Here is an 18,609-nt window from a genome sequence, read left to right on the forward strand (position 1 = left end):
CATTTAAAAAATATATTTTATTAATTTATTCATATTACATCTCAATTGTTATCCCATCCCTTGTATCCTCCCATTCCTCCCTCCCTCCCTCCCACTTTCACCCTTACTCCCCTCCCCTATGACTGTGACTGAGGGGGACTTCCTCCCCCTGTATATGCTCATAGGGTATCAAGTCTCTTCTTAATACCAGCTATTTTTATACTGAGACATCATTAGATATTTCATGTCTGTATTTCAGTAAGAAATATGAACATCGGACTGGGGTGGAGGGATCCACACATAATGAAGGTAAAATGAGAAGATAGTATCGTCAGGTTCTTCTCCCCTCTTTGTGGTACACCCCTTCAGTCATCAGCTTCTTCCTAGTCTATTTTTTTGTGTTTAACATTTGACCATGGTTGCTCATGCCTGTAGTCTTGGGGCTTGAAAGGCTAAGACAGAAGAATTGTTGCAAAGGTCAGCTTGGGATACAGAGCAAGACCCTACCTCAAAAGAGAGAGGTGGCGGGGTTGGGGTGTGTGGCGGGGAAGGAGGGAGAGGGAGAGTGGAGTAAGGAGGGGGAGAGGGCAAGGGAGAGCAAGAGGGAGAGAAAGATTAACTGGTTTAGGGACAGAATTGGTCATCCATTCACAATAGGGCATGGGTGACCAGTAAAAGACACTGTTTGGGGTCGCCTGATTGCTATGTTACTGTTTGCACAAGCCACACTTTATTTTAGATAGGTTGTTTAGGAAGGTATGCTGACGGAAGTTAACCATGTGACAGCTGCTTTGGAAAGCATTTGCTGCATTCTGGAAACCATATGCTTTGTGGTTGTTTGGTGTGCTGTTTCTTATGTGTTTTGTTGTCTGTCATCTCTAATGACTGAACTTTAAAGGCTAGGATGTCAATCTTTCCGTTGTTGATAAATGATGGGGAGACATAGAAGCAATAATTAATAGTTATGTTTCTACATATTTGTGCCTTTTACAAAATACATTCAGTGATCATTGATTACTATAAAGGTGTGAACAAAACAGAAGCAAAATCTAAAATCATAGCTGTTTGATTTAATGACCAATATTAGGTAGCCTATCACAAGTTGCCCTAGGTTTTGTGGAGGATTTTGACATTGTTCCCCCTGAATTTTAAAATTCAGGGGTGCAGTCAACAGAAGGATTCCAATGTATTGGCCATCTGAGAAATTCAGAATGGAAAGCAAAACACATATTCATAAATTCTGAGTCAGAGTTTGCCTTCTAAGGGAATCTTTGCCATCAAGTGATTCACATTATCTTTCAGCAAAGTCTCTGAAGGTGAATGTGTATCATCAATCTAATTTTTTTTTTCAGAAAATTGGGAAAGGGAAGTCCCCAGACGGGTTCTGGGCTTTCCAAAGCAAAACTATACTGAGAAAAACCTTCTACAGTGCAGTCATAAGCAGAGGAGTTCTTTGTGCAAGAAAAGAGAGAGCACCTCAATACACAGAGGTGCAGAATAGGTAGAACAGACTTAAGGGAAATGATTTCTTCTGCACACATCTGTGAGGGGAACTCGGGCTCACTGGTGGGGCCATATGGAGGAGCAGAATTTTTAAGGGGCCGTGAGCTGTGGGTTTCCGTCCTCTACCTCTGAGTGCACCTCACAGCCAGGCAACAGTTGGTCGTGTGGGACCAGCCTGGGCTCTGGGTGGGGAGGGGGAGTCTCGCGATTGGTGGTGGGGGGGCGGAGGGGGAGGGATGAGGGGAGGCCATGACGTAGGGTGGGTGGACGGAAGTGGGGCAGGGTTGAGGGTTATTTAAAGAAGGTGGGGGGCGAGCGAAGGGGTTGGAAGCTAGTAATTCCCTACCCCTGCTGTCTAGCTCTTCTCAGTGCAGCCACTGCTGCCGCCCAGGAGCCTCCCTTCTCCCCTTCCTCGTTCCCCCTCATCTTTCCCGCTCCAACGCCATGGAGTCGGACACGGCCACAGAGGCAGCCACCGTGGCAGTCTCGGATGCTAGAGCCACGATCGTGGTCATAGAGGATGAGCAGCCTGGGCCGTCCACCTTTAAGGAGGAGGGAGCGGCTGCCGCCGCCACCGAAGCCACCACGGCCACTGAGAAGGGCGAGAAGAAGAAGGAGGTAAATAGGAAAGGGGTGTGTGCGCGCGCTCTGTGTGTGCGGGACAGAGCCTGTGCCTAACCTCTCACGGGGTCCCAAATCCCGACCTTTTGGCGCCGACAGGTATCGAGATCTCTGCAGGGATGGGGGCAGAGGGGGCGGCAGAACCATCTAGCATTCTTTCCCCTCCCCCTTTCCTGCCAGCCGCCTGCTGGGCGGGGGCGGGGCAGGGCGCGGGGGGGGGGGTCCGATGCAGGGTGGTGGGGTGTCCCGAATCTGAACCCCAAGTCTCTTCTAGCCCCGGGTCCCCCTCTACCTTCCCGGAACTGGGGGAACGGTGTGGGGGATGGGGCTGTGCAGGAAAAAGCCTCCGCCTCTCTCCTTGCTCGCTCTTCTACCCCCCTCTTCCCGTCGGCCTCTGCCTGGGAAATCTGGGCCCTTCAGTCCCACCATCACGCTGAAGGGGGTTTGGCTGGGGCTTATTTTTGTAATTTAAATTTCAAGGTGCTTGTGGTAGAGGAGAAGGGAGGGGAAAAGAAGAATGGCTGGGAGATAAATGCTTGCTTTGATCGACATTGTCTGTCTTTGGGATTACAGAAAAAAAAAAACTCCCTTGTTCCTTTGATCCCTGCCTCATGGTGAGGAGGGGGTGTCAAGTCAAGAAAACATCCTCTCCGCACTTTACCTTACAATCCTCACACTGAGGAACCATGCTTGCTGTCTCAGGAAAATTTCCAACCTTTGCACTCTTACCCTCTCCCGCCCCGCCCCTGATGGTATAGTGTTTCACTCCAGGCCACCCAGATGATCCCCTTATCTGGCCTTTGGCCTTCCAGTCTTTTACTTCCCTTGCCTCCTGGACACAGGCAATTTAAAAAAAAAATGTGGAAAAGTCCTACTCTGTAGGATGAACTATACTACTGACACAGCAGAGAGGACTTCTGTCACACCTATTGCAGACAAATCCAAGAAGTAGGTATTATCTCACATGAATGTGTAAGTAAAACTATACAATGCTTTGAAAAATTGATGCCAAAGAATAGGACGAAGCACAAGACGTTCTGATATATAATAAAATTGCAAAACAGATCGTTTATCGGTGGGTTTACAATACACATGGTGATTGAAAAATGCTAGCTAATTGAAATTATGCTTTAGAGATCTCAAATGGCTTTGTGTGAATCATTATACAATGCTATATGACTAAATCAAAACCTTTTGCCTTGAATTACAAGAATAGTGCTAAATCCAGCAGTTACTTAAGTCTCATAGTGATTGACTAACCAGAAAGACAACCGTAGTGCTAGGTGAAAAACCACGGAAAACTGGATGTAAGATGTGTGCTACATGGATCAGTGCAACAACATTGATGATTAAAGCTGGGCCAAATACTAAATATTTGGTTGAGAAATTCAGAAATGTGTCTAGTGCCTTTTATTCCCGGGATTGGGCAAATGTAAGTTCTAATTATTTCTTCCTCCTCCTCCTCCTCTTCCTCTCCTCCTCCTCCTCTTCTTCTGGTAGTCAATGTTGAATTTTGAAATTGTATAAAATTTTGGATTTCCATTGTAAAAGAACTGGGGAATCAATAAAAATATATGTAATAAGCATGAAGTGTGTTGCTGTATGTTCATGAGCTCTAGACACTATTATGGTTGAAACTTCATTTATCCACTCAGGATAGGAGCTGCATTTCCTGGGTCTCTAATTTCCTATTTTGGTCATTCTTTAAATTATTATTTTCAATTGTCTTTAAACGCTAAGTTTGGGCTGGTATGAGAGAAAGGGTTAAGAGATCTTGATATACAATCATGAAGACTAGAATTTGGGTTCCACCCACCATGTAACACACTGTGTCTGCACATACCTGAAGACCTCATCTTTGAGGGTGACAGAGATAGGGCTTGGTGGCTGCATGGCTAGTGAAGAAAAGGCAGCTCTTGGTTGAGGGAGAGACTCTGGATCAAGAAATAAGTGGAAAGAGATAGAAGAGGACACTTGATGCTCTCTGTTGTACCCCACACTTAGTGCCTGGAACCATCACACAAACATGTGCATATGCCCACACAGATGTATAGAAACACACATAAATCCTTTAAACACATTACGTGTATTTTGTACGACCTTGAGTCTATAAGGGGCACATCTTTATCCTTTCCTAATAGTCATTGGTTACTGTACTTTGACAGTGTTACAAGGCCAGTGACAGGCCAGGAACAGCAAAACAGGTTGTTTTCCCTTAACTAAACGACCAATTTCAGACTCTTTTAGTAGTAACAACCTCTAATTATTTGTTTGTAATATTTTTCTGTCTCCTCAATCCTTTTTAAAGACCTCATCTACTTTCATGAGGAAGAATTTAACTATCATAAAATGTGAAAATATAAGTGATGCTCAACCCCAAGGATAAAGAATGCTCCTGTAGAAGAACAAGCATTTTAGCTCTGGAGTTCTGTCATCTATTCCTGGTGTCCACGTTTTAGTAGTCTTTACCATGTTGTTTGCTACTGCTTTCATCTCCTGGGGTGTGCAAAGCTAGAATATCAAACGAGGGAGGATTAGATAAGAATAAGGGTAAAGCACTCTTCTGCTTTCCTGCTGAAACACGTACATGAGCTCCCCGTGAACTGACTGTAACATTTAGCTCATACAGGGGTATTTTTTTCTAACCTTCTGGTTATTAAACTTACTTGGTTAAGTAAGTTCTTAGGTTGGATAATTTAAGAATATAGAACTAGGAAGATGGTAGTTTGCCATGGAGTACAAAACCAAGGTCATGGTCTTTAAGTCAAATTTTTTTTTGGTGATCTTGCGCTACATTCTTCAGGCTTCAAGACTATAAGATCTGCACATAAAAAAAGGCAGGAAAGTAGCGGTGCACTAGTTGGGATGAAGAAGTAGAAGGGGTAAGAAAAGAGGTGTGAAAAAGACCATAATATATTGTGCATATGTAAGAAATGGTCCAAAAAGTTAAATATACAAAAGACTATAAGATAGTAAAATCTACAAGTAATCCACTAGAAAATCCTTTTTACAATTTATCTGTCTTGTATGAGAAATGTATTTTGGGACACATAGTCATGTGGAATGAGAAGGTTGGAAAGGTAGGCCTTTAAAAAAATAAAAAATGTGTGTGGAAGTAATGCTGATGAAGTGATTATCCATAGCGTTTAATAGTACTGCTCAAGATGAGGGATTCAGTTAATGTGTCATTTCAGTTTGAAGCACAGAAGTAATGAATAAAATGTTTTTCTGAGATGTAATTCTCTGAAAATGAAGTTTTCTACACACACACACACACACACACACACACACACACACACACAGAGAGAGAGAGAGAGAGGGGTGGGGAGGGAATTGCTACTGTTGGAAAACTTGAAAACTCCACCTCATTGAACTTTTAAGAGAGTGTGAATTTTGATATCTAAAATTTCATTGATTTGAAAATGAGACATAGTATATGTGACTTTTTTTTGAGGCAGAGTCTCTCTACATAGCGCTCGCTGGCCTCAGATGTACATGGCTCCACCTGCCTCTGCCTTCCAAGTGCTGGGATTGAAGGCGTTGATACTGAGAGTGTCTTTCTCAGTTTCTATTAGAATACATCCAGAATTACCTCTAAGACATCTCATGTAGTTCATCACTATACATGAGATGCTGTAACTCCACATACTTGTTATGTGGTTAGTGCTCCAAATTAGGAGTCTGACCAATGTCAAGCTCCATAATCATTGTTTGAATTTTCTAAAGATAAGACTTTTAGTAAATGTCGAAAGACAGTCATTAATTATTAGAGGCATTTTTTTTTTCATGTTTAAGGTCACGTTCTGGTGCTGAATTATTATGGAAGATTTCAAACTCAGGTTGACAAAAGCTGTGATAAAAGTGACCTCCTTTCTTGTGCTTTCTCAAAATATTTGTGTTTTAATTTCTGCAAAGTCTGTGTTCAAGCTCAAATATTCTTGGTTTTGATCTGAATGGATAGATCTTTGTTTTTATTATTTATCTTTTGATTTTTTTAGAGAAGGATATTTACTCTATGTACATTCTGATATTTAAATCAATAGGCTTGTTTTTACAAAGTGTGGGATGTACAAGATATTAATCCTGTATTGCCAGATTATTTTAGATGTCTCAAGTTACTAATTGATGCTAATGTCCACCAAATTATAACTTAAAAATATTAACAGTTAATAGAGAATAGCACTGATGAATCAGTCATATAAAATATTTTCATAATATGAATAGTCAGAATAGTTTTCTTTTCAGAGGAAATAATGTGACTAATTTGAAGCTGTACCATTGGGTTGTGTTAAGTGTATGAGATCATGTCACACTGTATAGAGTGGGATATGACTTTCTCACATACTCTGGTGCCCCATATTTGACCATGTCCCCTGGAGGGGGAGGCCTGGTGGCACTCAGAGGAAGGATAGCAGGCTACCAAGAAGAGACTTGATACCCTATGGGCATATACAGGGGGAGGAGGTCCCCCTCAGTCACAGTCATAGGGGAGGGGAGTAAGGGTAAAATGGGAGGGAGGGAGGAATGGGAGGATACAAGGGATGGGATAACCATTGAGAGGTAATATGAATAAATTAATAATATATATTAAAAATATACATGCCTTAGTCTAGAAAAACAAATTTCAAAAATGTCATTTTAGGAACAGAAGCCAAAGTCTTTTGTTCTGAAAGTTTGGCTTGTTTCCAGTATATAACGAAGTGTTTGGGAGAGTTATTATTTACATTTCTTGAATTTTTTTGGTTTGTGGATGAACATTATCCTGTTCTGGACTTCGAAGTTTCTTATTTTATGGTTACATTTTTCTTCTGCTTTAATTAAAAAAAAATAGACAAAAAGGCTCAGTGTTTTATTTTTGGATTTTCTTCTAATTAATGTCATCTCTCTGATATTTTAGTTTTTTTTTATTGGACCTCAGGTGCACAGAACTGGATTAATCACAAGGCTTGCTTCATAACTTCCTCTCATCATTGCTGCATGCATGCCCCTCAGTGATTTATCTATCAAGCTATCTAATTACTTTTGGCTTTCTTCAAGGGAAAACGTCGACCAGCTTAAAGACTTTGCTTTGCAATTGGCTGATGTTTATTTCCTTTGAAATTCTAGAAAACCACTTCTCCATTTCAACTCAAACTTGCTGCTAAAGCTTCCAAGTCTGAAAAAGAAATGGACCCAGAATACGAAGAGAAAATGGTAAATATACCCTTGGTAAGGTAGCGGACACTATGTTTCTCTTTTTTGTTTGTTTGTTTGTTTGTTTGTGAGTCAGGTCTGGTTATCTAATCACAGACTGATACTGAGCTTGTCACTGTCCCAGTTTTAGCCTCCTGACTTCTATGATTATTTATGTATACTACCACACATGGCTTATAGTTAATTTTTATAAAGATATGAAAGATGTAAAAGACTTGGCTGTCTGTTTATGATGCATAATCAGATTTCAGAGTACAAATGTAATTTAATATATTAAATGATCACAACAAGTGTGTGTGTGTGTGTGTGTGTGTGTGTGTGTGTGTGTGTGTGTGCTCTTCCTCAATCACGGTCAACCTTATTTTTGATCCTGAGTCCCTCTGACTTAACCTGAGAAAGGGTTTTGGGTGGATTTCTTCCTTTCTCACTCTCCACTTTAACTTTTTTTTTACTGACTTCACCAAGAGTTCACAGATTTGCTGAGGCTGGATGGCCAGTGAACACTAGAGATCCACACATTTCCTTTTTGCCAATGCTGGGAGTATGGGTGTGTGCCACTGTACTCATCTTTTTATGTGGGTGCTAGGGATCTGAAGTCAGGACATCACACTTTTGTGACAAGCATTTTATTTATTGAACTATCTCCCTAGCCAAAAATTACTTTTTATTGAAAAAAAAATCCATCTCATTTTCAAAGCAGAAAATTAAGTGTTACAGAAACTATGTGGAATTGTTGAGATAAGACGTCATGTCTGAGTTTTGCTCAGTATTCTTTACCCAAAGTTAAGGTGTTGTAAGACCAATACATTTTGCATAGTTAGTGATAAAACTATCAGTGGCAATATCAGTGTGGCTTTGTACCCTGAGGGAAATGCAGCCACAAGGCCAGATCAGTATTTCTCCTTCTTACTTTGTATAAAAACGAATGTATACATTCAGGAAATGTGCAGCCTTTTAATACACCTTTAGAGGCATGGTCAAGCGTATTTAGCCAGTTCATGAAAGTATTACACAATTTAGTGTAATTTTAGTTGAACCTCATATATTACTTTGTGATTTGTTTAATTTTCAGTCACTGAGAACTGAACAGGTAATTGAAACTGATTCCCGCCCCCCCCCCCAAAGGACTATTTTTGTAGTCTTAAAAATAGAGAGGAACTACATGTTTCAGTTGCTGATAGCTATTTTACAAGAGTCAGTGCCTTAATGTTTAAGACCACATCTAAGGAGACAGTTAATGTTTTAACAGTTCTAAAAACAACATTCCAGAGAGGATAATGTGGATTGGAAAAGGTTTGGCCTCCTTCCAGCTTGTCATCTGAATGTATTTTTTTAAGTCTTGTATCTATGCTAGTGAACTCTCCTGAAAGCTTCTGGAATAATTATTACATTTTCACCAGTGAGCAAGCATTTTCTGCTGAATGGTCATAAAGTAACTGTAAATAAAAAGACAATCTTTATTTCTTTCTTTATCTAGGATGAGGGATATCCCTTGATCTTTTAAGGTTTTTGTGGTGAACCAGTTTATTTTATTTTTTTCTCTTTTTCTTTGATCAAAAGTATTATCTAATTCTTCAGATTCTCTTCACCTCACTTCTCATCTAGATCCACACCCTTTCTTTCTATTTCTTATTAGAAAACAAACAGGCATCTTAAAAAAACTAAACAACCAATTTATTTTGATGTTATATATTTTTATTTATAAGTTATATATAATGCTTCAGAGCTTATTGAAATTTTAGACTGCATAGCAGCATTCGGTACTTAATACATATTAACTATTTCACATCTGTGTGTGCCTATATTTTTTCTCTAAGTTCTGTACCTTTGTGTAGAAACCTTACATACTAGTAGCATAAAATATAATTTTCCAGATTGATATAACTCAAAGAAAGAATATTTTTGAGAGCAGCTGATACTGTATTCCATGATTTCCATAATTTATTTCTTCCTTCCCTCCCTTCTTCTTCTTCTCCTCCTCCTCCTCGTCTTCATTTTTGAGACAGGATTTCTCTGTGTAGCCTTGACTGTCCTGGACTTGCTTTGTAGACCAGGCTGGCCTCGAACTCACAGTGCTCCGCCTGCCTCTGCCTCCCGAGTGCTGGGACTAAAGGCATGCGCCACCACACCTGACAATTTCCATAATTTCTAAATGCACCCTAGTAATTCTCAAAGTTAAGTTGAACTCACAGAGATCCTCCTGCCTCTGCCTTCTGGGTCTTAGGGATAAAAAAGTTGTGCGCTACCATGCCTGCTTCCAATTAATCTGTATTTCTATGTTTAGGAAATACATAGTTGATACTTAATGTGTTCTATTATTAAGGAAAAGAGTATCATTTTCAGAAAGAGGATTAGTTTTCTAATTTTGACTTTTTGGTCCTTTTGTCATATTGGGCACTGAGAACTGAGCTGACAGTGCTCTACCCACTGCACTACACCTCCACTCCCAAGGTTACATTTCTTCTCGGAACATTTACTAAACTTGTTAGGTCGTTCTTCTTCTGTTCCAACTGTTTGAAATAGCATTGTAAAAATTGGTTGCTTCCAAGCCATGGAAGTTTGGGAACCTTCATTTTATCATCTGCAAAATGGGTATGACATTAGTGACTACCTCATGGATTTCTGAAGGGAATTCAGTAGATTACTATGTTTAAAAAACAGGATATTGCATTAGTGAGGCAGAATATAATTGTTTGATAAATAATTTTGAGTGAATATGAAAAGAAAAATCTTGACTTTTTTTCCTTTTGAATATTAGAAAGCAGACCGAGCGAAGAGGTTTGAGTTTTTGTTGAAGCAGACAGAACTTTTCGCGCATTTTATTCAACCTTCAGCACAGAAGTCTCCAACGTCTCCTCTCAACATGAAATTGGGACATCCTCGAGTAAAGAAAGAGGACAAGCAGAGCTTGGTTTCTGCTGGAGAGTACGCGCACTTCTTTCTATTTTCTCCCCTTTCTCTTTGTGCCTCCCTCTTTCCCATTTCATTTGCTCAGTGTAACGTTAGATGAATAGTATGATTATTGGCAATATAAACATGTGTTGGAGACAACAATATTTGTTATTTTTCCCTCTGAGAACTTAATTAGTTAACAAAACAAAACAAGAAAACATTGACTGCTTCTGCCGCATTCTGTGCCAGACACTAGATAACACATTCCTTTTTAAATAAGAGATGTTAGCAGAGCTAACTTGGTGCCTCAGTGTTGACTGACGTTGAATGTGAAAGTTTTTTTTTTTTCTTCACTTTAGTTATCGCCACAGGCGCACAGAACAAGAGGAGGATGAAGAACTGCTGTCAGAGAGTAGGAAAACATCAAATGTGTGTGTTCGATTTGAGGTCTCGCCTTCTTGTGAGTACTTTATTACAGCTCAGTTGGAGGACAAGTTTCCTTGAGTATACTGGTAAAAGTAAGAGAGGTTCTTCCTTTCTGTTTTCAGATGTGAAAGGCGGACCCCTGAGAGATTATCAGATTCGAGGACTAAACTGGTTGATCTCTTTGTATGAAAATGGAGTCAATGGTATTTTGGCTGACGAAATGGTAAGGCACTGGAATTTAAAGTATGTTCTGAGTTACTAGAAGGTTTTTTTTTTTCTTTGTTTTGGTTTTTTGAGACAGGGTTTCTCTGTGTAGCCTTGGCTGTCCTGGACTCGCTTTGTAGACCAGGCTGGCCTCGATCTCACAGCAATCTGCTTGCCTCTGCCTCCCTGAGAGCTGGGATTAAAGGCGTGCGCCACCATGCTCGGCTTACTAGAAGTTTTTCTTTCTTTCTTTCTTTCTTTCTTTCTTTCTTTCTTTCTTTCTTTCTTTTTTTTAAGTAAATTTGAACTACCTGTTCTGAACTTCTCTCAAGTCCTATGCTGGAAAGCTTATTTAGTTGTAAAATGACTTACATTTTATATCTATTTATTTTATTTTATGTGTGTGAGTGGCTTGCTTGCCTGTATGTGCGCCACGTGTTTGCAGTGTCCAGGGAGGAAAGAAGAGATTGTAGGATCCCCTGGAACTAGAGTTTATGGATGATTGTGTGCTACCACATGAGTGTCAGGAGTGGAACCCAGGCCTCTGTCACAACAAGCGCTCTTAACCTCTGAACTATGTCTTCAGCCTGCAAAGGAATGTTTGTAGTTTGCAACTGTTCAAATAACCTGTAGAATATAGCCTTTTGCATGGCACAAAGATCAAATAGAGGTTTCCTGTTTGTTTTTGTTTGCACTTTGGCTTCCAAGGAGGCCAGAGTAAAGTACAATGCCAAAAGGGAACATCTCTTCAACTTGTAAGGTGTGCCCTGGATGTCCTTTTTTTTCTTATGTTTTACCTTCTGCTTGACTTTTCCTTGATAATTTTTCATTTATGCTTTACCATTAATTTATGATCTATGTTTTTATAATAGGTAACCTGGCATATTCTTAGGAATGAGGGGGGATATATAAACCAAACAATAAGTAAATGAATGAATGAACAAATTCATACATGAATAAATGTAGCCTCAGTTGTCCTGTAACTAAACTCACTATTATAGGCCATTAGTAAATGGCCTCAGACTAATGGGTTTCAATCCTCTTGCCTTAGCCTTCTGAGTGTTGGGATTATAGGTGTAGCCATGGTGTGCAACTTCAGTGTTGAGTCTCCATAATGATAGAGTCTCAAGTGGTAGTCTTTTGATAATCATGGACATGCATATAAAATAACTGAAGAAGGGGACTGGAGAGATGGCTCAGTGGTTAAGAGCACTGACTGCTCTTTCAAAGGACCCGGGTTCAATTCCCAGAACCCACATGGCAGTTCACAACTGCCTGTAACTCCAGGATCTGACACACTCACACAGACATACACGCAGGCAAAACATCAATGCACATAAAATGAAAATAAATAAAGAAAAAATAACTGAAGAAAAAGTAAGGCTATATAAGATGCTAATTGAGTAGATGAGGGGGTTAGATGAAAGCCCAGATTTTTATTTTAAGACAAAATTAATAAAATTAGATTTAAGAGAGGACAGAGGAGCTGGGTGTGGTGGCGTATGACTTTAATCCCAGCACTTAGGGGGCAGAAGCAGGCGGATTGCTGTGAGTTCAAGGCCAGCCTAGTCTAGGACTGCCAAGGCTACCCAGAGAAACCTTCTCTCAAAAAACCAAAAAAGAAAAAAAAAGGGGACAGAGAAAGTTATATATCTATTTATGAGACTCAGGAGCCATAGTTTTGATCACTATTCTCCAGAAGGCCAAATGATGATATACATCTTATGACATCTAGCATAGCCAGTCCCATAAGCACTGATATCTGATAGGTGTATGGCCAAGCAGCTTTTTAAAGAAAAGGGTGGTAGCTGCTTTTATTTACATTATTCTGTTGTGGGCCATATTCAGCTCACAGAGGCAGGGTTTTGGTTTATATGTCAATAGAAGGACAGAGATTATTTACCCCAAGAACTTCTTGGCTACAACCTAAGACAAACGATCTAAAGACCCTCCAAGATTTTGCTGATGCCATGTAAGTTTGAATTCCATCTTATCTTTTATTGTCTTTTTTCTCCTTTCTTTTTTATTTCTAGTGCTGGAGCTTAAAGCCAGGGCCGTGTGCCTGCGCTCGGCAAGTGCTCTGTCACTGTGCTACATGCCGATCTTTTTTCTATGTTTGCTTTTGAGATAAGGTCTCATTATACTGCTCAGGCTTTAAACTTGTGATTCTCCTGCTTCAGCTTCCCCTGTAGCTGAGACTATAGATGTATACCATCATGTCCAACTTGTTTTAATTACTATAAGCAAGGAAGACATTTCAGAAAATAAATGCAATTTAGAAAAAAAACAGAAATTAAGTAACAGTAATAATGTAGCAATTCCACCATCAAGAAATAACCACAGTTGACATTTTGGCATGTTTCTTTAAAAAATTTTTTTTAGATGTATAGCTGAGATTATATTGTATGTATAACTCGGCATTCTGACTTTTTCACATTCACATGTATTTTTAAGATCATTGAAACATTTTGTCAAAGTAATTTTTTACTGTCTAATAGTGCTAAGGATGGCCCATTGTTTCCTCCCACTCCTCTCTTGCTGTGACCCATTTGGACAGTTAGCTGTGCAGTATAAATAGTGCTACTATGACAATTTTATTGTTAGGTTCTCTGTGCCCCTCTCATTGTTCTCATAGGATTCCTGCAAGTAGAATTAGTTTCGTTAACATTTTAAGGTTTTGGTGGATAATGTCAATAACAATCCATCTTAAGTGACTTATCAGATAAGACGCAGCCCATAAAAGTGGCACTGAGCTTAGGTTTATAGAGTGTAGGCTTATGCTTTGCTTAGAGATTAAGCAAAAGCTGCTTAATTATTTAGTGTTTACTTTTACTCCTGAGGCTGGGATCAAACCCGGGGCTTCATACAAAGCATGTGCTCTCCACTGAGCCACACCCAACTCTTATTTTAAAGAGCTGACTCTAATTTTTAAGGGCTGAACAGTATACTGCATAGTTTCCTTTCCCATGGGCTAGGTGCCAGCTTCATGGGTGTTTGATATATTACTTTAAAAAAGCACACTGAGCTAGCGATCTCTCGGGTCTTTTCTCACTGCAGTGCTCGGCTCCTTTCTGACTCCGAAGGCCATTAACAGTGTGGTGTGAGGTGTAAGTAGACAGCCGTGAGCCTCTTGAGATGCACAGTCCCAATATTTAATGCCTGGCCAGGAATAATGTTGTGGACAATAGGAAAGAAAGGCCACTATCTCGGCAAGCTGGAGAAAGAAGTCTACTTTCAATGAAAAACACACCTCCAAGTTCCTAGCTTTGCACCTACTAGAATGATTACCCATCAGTCAGCCTGCTCCTAGATACTGTGGGCATGTCTAAAATGGACAGATGACTTATTAAGCAATATTTTGACTGCAGAGTTTTGGTTCTTTCCCTCCCCACTTACAACAAATACTGAATCGAAGTGGTTTTGTGTCTTTCTTCTTTTAAAAAAGTCCCTTCTTACTTTCATTGGTAAAAACCTAATTCCCAATGTGAGATAATTGGCAAATATTTTTTTGTAATGTTGTTTCTAACACATTGTTTAATGAAAACAGTGTATTGATGTGATCTTTCCCCCCTTGTGATGGTAATGCAGGGTCTTGGGAAGACTTTACAAACCATTGCTTTGCTTGGTTACCTGAAGCACTACAGAAACATTCCTGGACCCCACATGGTTTTGGTTCCAAAGTCTACTTTACACAACTGGATGAATGAATTTAAACGATGGGTTCCATCTCTCCGTGTTATTTGTTTCGTTGGAGACAAAGACGTGAGAGTAAGTGAGAAACAGCTTTAAGAAATGCTGCAAAGAATGTTGTTTCTAGACTGCAGTTGCACAATAGTCCTGTTAAAGACACTTAAGTCAGCAATGGCTGCTACTCCTACCACATAACCTTTCCGATGTGCTGCCTCTGAGCTGAGCTAGGCTCTGCTGTATCCTGCATATACTAATTCATTTAGTCCCCACATTTGTGGGTTGGGTTGATTCTTCAATATGTACTGTATCATTTGTGCCATTTTGGAGACAGAAGTGTGGAAATTGTTTGAAGTTTAGGCTTTTGTTCAGTGCATTCACACATCTACCCACACCTAGAAATCGTCTGTGGCTTCAGAGAGCCTCACCATTTTATATTTATGCAAGACTTGTAACACGCCTGCATATATTCTCAGATAATACTAGAAATTTGGATTTGGCTGGAGAAGGAGAGGTATTTAAATTAGGTATTGGTCCAGTTAGTAGGCTATAATTATTTTAGGACAGTAGAATCAATCAAAAAGTAATAAATTATGCAAAAACACAAAAGAATAATTTGCTTAGAAAGTATATTATTGAACTTTGTCTTTATTTTGCCTCTAGAGAACATAGTTTAAAATAAAACTTTATACTATTTTACATATTTAGATAGATGAATTATCAAGAGATACTCTCAGTGGAATAGTACCATAATGAATTATGTAATTTTATCATTATCATTTTGCTCGAAGAAAAATTGCTTAAATTTATTTAAATGTAACTTATAAATAATTTAAATATTGAAATACTGAGTTCATAAATTTAGAATTACAAGGTTGATTTCTCCTGAAGCCTACTATTTCTCTGTAGCAAATTGGTCACTTAGAAATCTTCTGGTCATTGCTATTACTTAATATAGTACTATTGCTTACATAATTACATTTCTAGGATATTCATACTTTACTAAAATTATTTCTTGAAGATCATAAGTAAAAGAGCAAAGTCTTCACAGTACAGTACTATATATATATATATATGTGTGTGTGTGTGTGTGTGTGTGTGTGTGTGTGTGTGTGTGTGTGTGTCTGTGTGTGTATTTGGAGACAGGGTCTCACAAATGCAGGCTTAGTCGGCCTGGAACTCACTATGTAGTCCAGGCTGGCCTTGAACTCACCTCCACCTACCTCAGCCTCCAGAATACTGGATTAAAAATTTGAGACACCATACCCAGTGCATAAAAATGTAAATCAATGGTTTTTAAATATGATATATAGAATCCAAAGATTTCATGAAGTATCTCTGGGAGTTTTAAAGAGGAGGAGTGGATGGACTTAAATTCTGCTTGCTTGCCTTCTGGGAAGCAGGGACTGTGATGACTACAACAGTCTCTTAGTCTTGAAAGCCAGTCTGTGAAGTCAGTATTTTACAAATTGTGAGTCATCACGCATGAATAGGTTGTGGTTTCATGTTAGTGGGCAATGACAATATTAAAAAATCAAAACAAAAAAACCCAACAATAACAAAAAACAAACACCAGTATGGACTAGCATAGCAAACAAGCAGAATTTCATACCATGGGAAACAAAAATGTAGCTTTGAGGAATTGTTTAAGCTGCTTTTTGTATATACACACTCAAACATCTACAGGTTAAATGCAGTTTATTATGGTCCATCATTAAAGGTTTCAGAACCAGCAATTATCAATAACATAAGTAATTAACGTGCTAGGTTCAGTTCTTAGAGATTGATGTTGATGTATCTATAATTCTAGATGATCATTTGTAAACTCATTTGAACATTTGTATCATATGGCATGCAAATGTTGACCCTTCCATTTTTTCTGGTTTTTTTTGGGGGGGGAGGGGGAGGAGGGAGGTAAATACTTTAGGAGGCTAATATTTAATAATGAAAAATTAGATGTCTATAAAGTTGTGAAGTTGTTAGAGATATTCTTGGTCCTGTCTATATAGAGTTGCTCTTGATCTTGATTGATATAAAATCATCATTTTCTTTTCAAGACAGGGTTTCTCTGTGTAGCCCTGGCTGTCGTAGACTCCCTTTGTAGACTAGGCTGGCCTTGAGGTCACAGGGATCTGCCTGCCTCTGCCTCCTGAGTTAAAATCATCTTAAAATCTACTGCAGTATTGCTTTTTAAAAATCTATCACAGAGGAATTCATACCTAATGGACATGGAAACAGATGTGGTCTTAACTCCAACATCACTACTGAGTGTGCAATTATGAGCGAGTTTCAGTGTGCACGATTTTAATACCAGCAAAAGCATAGCTTTGCAGTCATGTGGTCATCAATATTTTATTGAGGTACCTAACTCTAAATCTGGTCCATAGTTTCACACATTCTAAGAGAGTTAAGTTAAATATAAAATAAATCTCAACTCCATGAAATTCTTGAGGAGTCATGAGGCTGAATCTTTCACTAGTGAAAGAAGATTAAACTGTTACTAGGAGTCAGTGAGATTGGGGAATCCAGCCGCCCTCCCGCTGCCACAATCCTCTACAATTTTAATTACCCCCTTTTCTGTCATTTTATCACTTCTGTTTATTACTCAACATATAAAAATACACATATAAATATACATACACAGATGTGTATGTAAATTAACTTCCTAGTAGTATGTATAGCCTTCTAAAAACATCTAAAAGTTGGCAATATTTTTTATTAAGTTAGAAGAGGAAGCTTGGGTTTCTTTTTTAAAAAATGATTTATTTTGATTTTATTTTTTAAAATTTGTTCATTTCACATCTGGATTGTAGCCCCCTCACTCGTTGCCTGCCAGTCCTACCTCCTTCCCTCACCCCCTTCTCCCACCGCAGAGTTCTCAGCAATTAACTATGAGATGGCTACGAAGGTATTTCTATGTCATCCTTGTCAATCTAAGAAATCTTTTAATACATATTTAACACTTGTAAATATTGTTGAATGAATCAACAGTGTGTCTGGTACATGGTTATGAACTATGAAGTAAAGACTTTGCAATAACTCATTGATTTTGTTCATGCACTGCAACTCTGAAGTTACAGTACCAAGTAGTTCCTTTTCACACAGACTTTCTGCTTCCTCTAAAATTTTGTGGTTTTACTTTGGCTTATAACATCTGGAATGAAGTTTATCCTAATTAAAGATGTTTTCAGTCAAGTTGCCTGCTATGGTGGCGACTGCCTGTGAAGATTTAAAAGTAGTTCTAGATAGTCTTACTGTTTTTTAATAGCTTCTTTTACTATATAGAGAAGAGTCCCTTTATGAAACAATATCTGTAGCCTTATAATAATATTAATAACCACTAAAATGTTAAGGAGCTTCTAGAATTCCTTACCAAAATACGTAATTCTTGTCCACGTGGAAATGAAGGAATATACAAGATGTCTCCAAAGGTGGGAAATGTTACTATGTATTAAATGTTTTATGCTTGTTAGATGAAATTGTTAGGTGCTCAGCTATTTTTTCCCATGTCCTTTTGGGCCTCTCGTGCTATGAAGTGATCTTCTTGTTCATATAAGGTGAGCTTTCGCTTTTCTTTTGTTGGTAAATATGTTCTCAACACAGCCCGATTATTGGCCACAAAGTTATTCTTGAGCTCTGACTTTCCTATTTCGCAAATGAACTAGACAAAGTGATCTATGATGTCCTATAAAGCTCTCAGTATCCCCCAGATAGTTTGCTTTGGTGATCTCATTGTCAACATAATCTAATATAGCACACTTTATTTTGCATCAGGCTGCTTTTATTCGTGATGAAATGATGCCGGGAGAGTGGGATGTTTGTGTGACTTCTTATGAGATGGTAATTAAAGAGAAATCTGTGTTTAAAAAGTTCCATTGGAGATACTTAGTCATTGATGAAGCTCACAGAATAAAAAATGAAAAATCTAAGGTAAGTTCTCAATAACTCTAGTCAACTTTTCATTTACTTTGTAGGCTCGTTTGTTCACTTTTCTGTGTTTAAAATAAAAAATAAATAATAGAATATTGTGGTTTTATTCCTAGAATGTGAATGACGATCAGTTTTCAAAGTGCCCATAAAGGCTAAATTATTCAATACAGGACC

General features: G+C 38.8%; 1 protein-coding gene across 7 annotated transcripts in view; it reads left to right on the top strand.

The window, feature by feature from the left end:
• The first annotated feature begins 1,756 nt into the window (after nt 1-1,756).
• Nucleotides 1,757-18,609, top strand: part of SMARCA1 (SNF2 related chromatin remodeling ATPase 1) — a 74,570-nt gene continuing 57,717 nt past the window's right edge. For 5 of the 7 annotated variants that reach the window (XM_084790724.1, XM_084790720.1, XM_084790725.1 and 2 more), the window contains exons 1-7: nt 1,757-2,100; nt 7,210-7,311; nt 10,055-10,221; nt 10,548-10,648; nt 10,737-10,837; nt 14,407-14,586; nt 18,280-18,435. In XM_084790724.1, the coding sequence (XP_084646850.1) occupies nt 1,927-2,100; nt 7,210-7,311; nt 10,055-10,221; nt 10,548-10,648; nt 10,737-10,837; nt 14,407-14,586; nt 18,280-18,435 (981 nt within the window). In that variant the 5' untranslated portion in view covers nt 1,757-1,926. The remainder of the gene's footprint in view (nt 2,101-7,209; nt 7,312-10,054; nt 10,222-10,547; nt 10,649-10,736; nt 10,838-14,406; nt 14,587-18,279; nt 18,436-18,609) is intronic. The other 2 variants (XM_084790721.1, XM_084790723.1) reach the window with 1 other exon arrangement.

The sequence above is a fragment of the Acomys minous genome (assembly GCF_964271855.1).
Source record: "Acomys minous genome assembly, chromosome: 7".
In the NCBI taxonomy this organism is placed as follows: domain Eukaryota; kingdom Metazoa; phylum Chordata; class Mammalia; order Rodentia; family Muridae; genus Acomys; species Acomys minous.